General features: G+C 36.5%; 1 protein-coding gene across 1 annotated transcript in view; it reads left to right on the plus strand.

The window, feature by feature from the left end:
* Positions 1-3,950, plus strand: part of myo3a (myosin IIIA) — a 66,918-nt gene extending 62,968 nt beyond the window's left edge. The window contains exons 35-36 of the mRNA XM_044105518.1: positions 1,808-2,095; positions 3,532-3,950. Of these exons, the coding sequence (XP_043961453.1) occupies positions 1,808-2,095; positions 3,532-3,646 (403 nt within the window). The 3' untranslated portion in view covers positions 3,647-3,950. The remainder of the gene's footprint in view (positions 1-1,807; positions 2,096-3,531) is intronic.
* Positions 3,951-5,871: the final 1,921 nt, after the last annotated feature.

Below are 5,871 nucleotides of genomic sequence, written 5' to 3' on the forward strand. Positions count from 1 at the left end.
AATTTAGTGATAGATTAATCATTAACTGGATATACAGGCTCAAAAAATAACACAGTCAAAGCAGTAATTAAGCCAAAACTGTACAAAAATTTTAAAAAGAAGGTGAATATTAGTTTGTGAGTATCTTTTAATGTATTTCTATAGTAGTTTAATAAAAAATCTGCAGAATGTGCTAATTTCTTTTGTCCGATTAATCAATTAATCGTCAGATAAATTGATTAATCAATTACTAAAACACTCACATCTTCTCTAAAGTTGATTCATTCAAGTTAGCTTCACTAATATTTATCATACCTGTGAATGAAGTTATTATTCTCTTTAAGAAATAAGTTAATTCTTAAAATTCCTGGAATTTGATCCGGAAAGTGCTGGAGGATTCTGGGAAGTGAGTGTCCATGTGGGAGTTCATGCATATTTATGTTGTGCAGAAGCCACAAGGTGAGTTTACCGCCCAGAGCAAGGAAGTGAAGATAGACAGATAGGGCTGACTGAACAAGCAAGAGGTGCTTTATCACCACAGCTTGAGGAAAACACACACACACACACACACACTCCACGATGCTCTAAACATCAAGGCGAATAATTTGTTAGCAGATAAATAAAGCCAGGAATGGACAGGAGTAGTTTACATGCATCATTAAGAAAGAGAAGGTCAGGAGAAACGATGGAGCTGACAGCAGAGGAGGTGGGAGATTGGAAAATGTTGGCGATAAGGAGTGAATTGTACTGCGAGTAAATGATAATAAATGTACAAAAGAAGGAGAAGCAGGAAGGGAGGCTCTGCTAAAGGTATGTAGAGATTATAGGCACAGCTGCTCTAACGTCTCTGTAAGATGCAACATGATGGGATGAAGCATCCTGAATGATCCTGGAAATCCTCCACTTATTATGAAAAAGTGATTTTACAAAAGGAAACATTTGATTTAACATCTTAATCTAGTTTCTGCAGATGTAGAAAACAGTGAAAACTTTTGCTTTGGTTATACAGAGCAGGATCGCTTTTTAAGATGTTGCACCATCTTTTATGAAATGTTACAGGGGACATAATCATGCAACCCTCAAACATCTGGATGACTGTTTTATGGCTAGTACAAAATAATATATTGATTCAGGACATTTAAACTAGTCTAAAATGTGAAATTGTGAATATGTAAATTGGGTCCTATTATGCAAAATTTACATTTTACACGTTTTTGTATTTTTATTTGTGTCTCTTCTGCTCCTAACAACAACAACTCTAAAAAATATGTTTTTGTTGAAGATGAGTGGTTTCAAAAACCTCCCACTGAGTAGCAACCAAAGTGTAGCTCCAGCATGTTTGGTCAGTTAGTTTTACTGCTGTACAATGGCTGCTGGAAAAGACAAGTGTTTTGTTGTTGACTTATCATCCAAAACCCACTTGCTGCATTCTTGTTTGTTGTGCAGGAGGCTCCACTTCTGCTTTTCAAAGATGCACTGTTGTATAATTGCATATCTGTTTGCAGCCATTTTCAGGGGTCGTGTAAACGTTGAATTGGGGGCGTGGCCAGCGGCAGATTATCTGGATTTAAAGTGACAAGACGCCCTAAACGCTCGGATTGTCACAATAATAAATTTTGCAGAACGATAAATGGTCCCAGAAGTTATTCCAATAAACATTAATATTGTTTTTTAAGACCATTGACAATTAATATATTGATAATGGCATAATAATGGAAGAACGCATTCTCAAAGCTCAATCAACTTTAAATTTTTATGAACATTCAACTATGGAAAACAAAATTGTCCTCCAGAAAATGTCCTGTTCAGACCTGTGTTTGTTCTCCAGTCCAGGGAAGCTGCTTGACGTGGACGACCAGTACTACAGCACCCTGTCCACCAACCGGCCTGAACCCCGCAGCTCCGCCAGGGGGACGCCGGAGAGGAGACAGTCTGTAGAGAGGAGACAGTCCATGGAGCGAAGACAGTCCATGGACAGGAGACGATCCACGATCCGTAGCCACCACGGGGACAGACGGCTGTCCACGGACCAAAGGTCGGCAGGTTCTAGTCGACAGATGAGAGAGAGGGCGGTCACTGAGCCCGAGCTTCCCAGACCCGCGACACAAGACAACAGGTATGTCCTCAAAGGTTCTCCATGTGGAGAAGACGATATTTTAAAAGACTGTTAGACGGTCTGGCTCAGTTAGACCCTCGTTTTCCTTGTTAAAGGTAAAGGTAATTTTATTTATATAGCACATTTTCAGCAACAAGGCAATGCAAAGAGCTTTACAGGAATTAAAAGGAAATACAAACAAAATAACAAACCAAAGGAAAGAGCAAAAGAAAAAAAAGCTAATAAAGTTGATCCAAATGTATAAACTAGATACTCCTGCTCAGGTTTGCTAGATAAGTGTAAGTAAGTATCTTCTGGACTTATTCCTTTTCTGGGTTGGAAGAATATGAGTCTACAATGTAGTTGCAAAGGTAGTTTTTCTGGATTATAAATTTGTTCTTATCTCTGTTATGAGTTGCTAAATAAGTGTAAGTAAGTATTATCTGGACTTTCAAAGTGTGCTCTAAATTTGTAAAAGTAATGAGTACTCCACAGTTTCTAAGCAATAATAAAAATTAAGTTTAAGGAAAATTTAACTTTTACTTTTGTCTCAACTGCTTCTAAAAACAACCTAAGCACTTAAAAAAAAACGCTGATCTGTTCTTTGCCAATAAATTCATGTTTTTTGGTTTCTGGAAAATCAGTTTCAAAACCTTCCAGTTATTGAGTCACATCCCATGGGCGCTACACCGTTACCTAGCAACCCCAGCCGAGGCCAGCCCCGTTACCTAGCAACCAAGCTGAGTTCCAAAACGTTTGGTCAGCTAGCTGGCATTTTCTGCAGCCCTCCAATTCTCTGGCAGACCATTCCACTGACGGGGTCCATAATGCTGGAAAGAACCATAAGTGTGAGTTCTGACTCTTGGAACTGTTAATAGTCCGGTGCCAGAGGACCTCGGGGTCCGCAGGGGCTCATCAGGTGATAGCAGCTCTGCAAGATAAGATGGTGCAAGACATTTAAAAACCAGTAAAAGAATCTCAAAATCAGTTGAAATGGGAATGGTTTTCTGTGTTTGTGGGGTTTTAAATGCTGTCATTCAGTCAGAAAAACACATGAAAAATAATAAATGGTTCTTGACATCACTTTTATTGTTGGCACAATAGTACAACAAAAATACTGTGCTGGTAGCCACATGACTCTCTGGACGTTGTTACACTATTTTGCAGTCTGTCATTTATTCATAATGTAAACAAATTTCAAAATATTCAATCATTTAATTAAAATACATTGTTTATAAATGAGTATTTTTAAAGTTTGAGGTTCTAAAAGGACAGACTTATAGAACGACCTCCGCCTGGTGTCTATGATGGGCGGTTTGGATGATGAATGGAAAGAGATGATAACCAAAATGAAAACACAAATCGTTTCATCTCCTCCTTTTTGTAATTTTGCTTTGTTTGTTTTGCGAGTCTCCATCTTCAGAACCATCTGCGATACGTTGGGTTTGTCTTTACAGGCGCTCCGTCCCGCGGATGTCGTCGACGGAGAGCCGAAGCGGAGACAATCCGTACGACTTCAGGCACCTGCTGAGGAAGACGTCGCAGAGACGAAAGCTCATCAAGCACTACTGAACCGGGCCGGACTTTATAACGGACCTGCAGCTTCTTCTGTCGCAGATTTAAAACGTTTTAGATCCCGCAGGAGAACATGCGTCACTGGTTTCTGAGAATCAGGAATAGACTGTAAATAAGAAACTTACATGTAATAAAATTGTTGTAAATTAAGATTTATTCATGTTGACTATGGAAAGTGTTCGTGTTGATGCCCATTTTCTTAATTTTCACATATTTATCTTTGGAAAATAAGCCTCAGATTTGTTATGTTTTGCTGTCTTGATGTCTTGTTTGTTAACTTAAACATAAAATATTTTAAAATTATATCTTTCTTTGCAGTCTCATCATATTACTCCATCTTAAACTATCTTATATTATTTTCTCTCTATGCTGCTTTGCATGCAGTTCACATAGACACTTTGTTATCTGGTTGATCTCAGACCAGCCCCAGAGATTTACTATATTATTGTGAATTTCCCTCACATTCAGCTTGTAACCTTTATGCGACATTTTAGTGGAGGAACAACCCCACAGGGATTGTCAGGAAAGCCCCAACTACAGGCTTACAGGAAATGCTCCCAAAAAACTACGACAGCTTATTGGGACAAATGTAGATAGAAAAAAAAGACTCTGACATTTTGGGATTCATCTCAAAAAAATTCAAGAAAAAACCTGAAAAATTTTAGGCTGCAAAACTTGAAAATCTGCAAGAAGTAGTTCAGACATTTTGAGATCAAAAATATGAGCTGCTCTATTTACATTATTTTTCTTCTTTTATAGATGTCTGTGTTACTTCTTAGAAACAAAACTCTAAATCTGGCAGGGGTATGAATAGTTTTGAACTGTTTATGCTAAAAAAAAAATCAATAATCAACAAGAGAAAGCATTTTCTTTAACCTTAGAAGCAATAAATCCCATTTCTAAACTGCTACTCTGTTAGCTTTCTGCAGCTGCTAGCTATGTTAATGCTAGCTTAATAAGTGTTTCAGCTTCTGTTTTATTGTTTTTTACAGGTTTTCCTGATGCTAAACACATGTCTGCTTTTCAAAATTATTGCTATTATTACTACTAGTAAGTATTTACTACACCTTCATTCTTTTGTTTTTAATTTGAGACATAAAATGCTATTTTGATTAGCCACTAAAAGGTAGCTAATCTAGTTTTAGCTAAATCTAGTTTTTATGTTTTTGAAGTCCAATTCACTGAAGCATGACATGATATAGCCTAAGTCAAGTTAGTCATTCAAAAATTAAAGCTGCACTTATTGAAAAGGGTTGAATTAAAGTAATTTAAAGACCGGAAACCAATAAAATGCTGAGTCATTTGTTGCTATGGCAACTCCCGCTTTTTCTGGGCGTCAAGGGACAAGGGCAAAGTTTTAATAAGAATATATTTTCCTCAAAAGAGACAATTTAAGTCTAGTTTTAAAAGAGAAAAACTCAGATTTGTTAGGACTAAGATGAGTTTACACTAAAAGGTAAAACACATTGGATGAAAAGAGGCAAAAGAAATTTACTCATTTGGATAAATAAATTACATTTAAATAGGAAATATGGACGTGAAAGTAGTTAAAATCAGAAACATAAATAAATCAAAAAGAATTTCAGATGAAGTCATTAAAATTCACAATAAAATAAGACTGATTTAGGTCCAAACTCAAATAAAAGTAAATAAAATTCAATATAATTTAACCCTTTTAGACTTTGATTTGTGTTTAAAAAGTTTAAAAGTCTGTGTGACCAAACTATTGCAAATATAGATTTTTGGGGCCAAGTTTTATAATTTTTAATGTACAATTCCTGATTAATTCACGTTTGTTTTTATGAGAGTTTTAAACAACGGAGGAAGAAGTAAATAAAATTTGAGTCGAAAACTGACTAATTAGAAGAGTCACTGAATAGAAAATGTGGGAAAATGTCATTAAGTGGAGCATAAATCCATATAGGGTTCATTTAAAGACTTGTACATCAAAAACTATTTGCACTTGATCTCTGTGGATTATTTAAATTTTGATGAGGTTGGCAAGAAGAAGCCATAATAGTGAGGATAAATCAATGAATTTCCTGCTTTTCTCTGTCAAATGTCAGATATTTTGGCTCAATAACCGCAGTAATGAGCGCAGCTCTTGAGGTAAAAATATATCGTGAGTAATGCTGGATATTTTGAACTGTTTTGTCTTTTTGAGCGGAGCCTCTCTGCTCTCCTCCCCGCCCTGCAGGTTTCTCCTCTGGAAGCGGCCAATT

This window comes from Gambusia affinis, linkage group LG21, assembly GCF_019740435.1.
Source record: "Gambusia affinis linkage group LG21, SWU_Gaff_1.0, whole genome shotgun sequence".
NCBI classification, from domain to species: Eukaryota; Metazoa; Chordata; class Actinopteri; order Cyprinodontiformes; family Poeciliidae; genus Gambusia; species Gambusia affinis.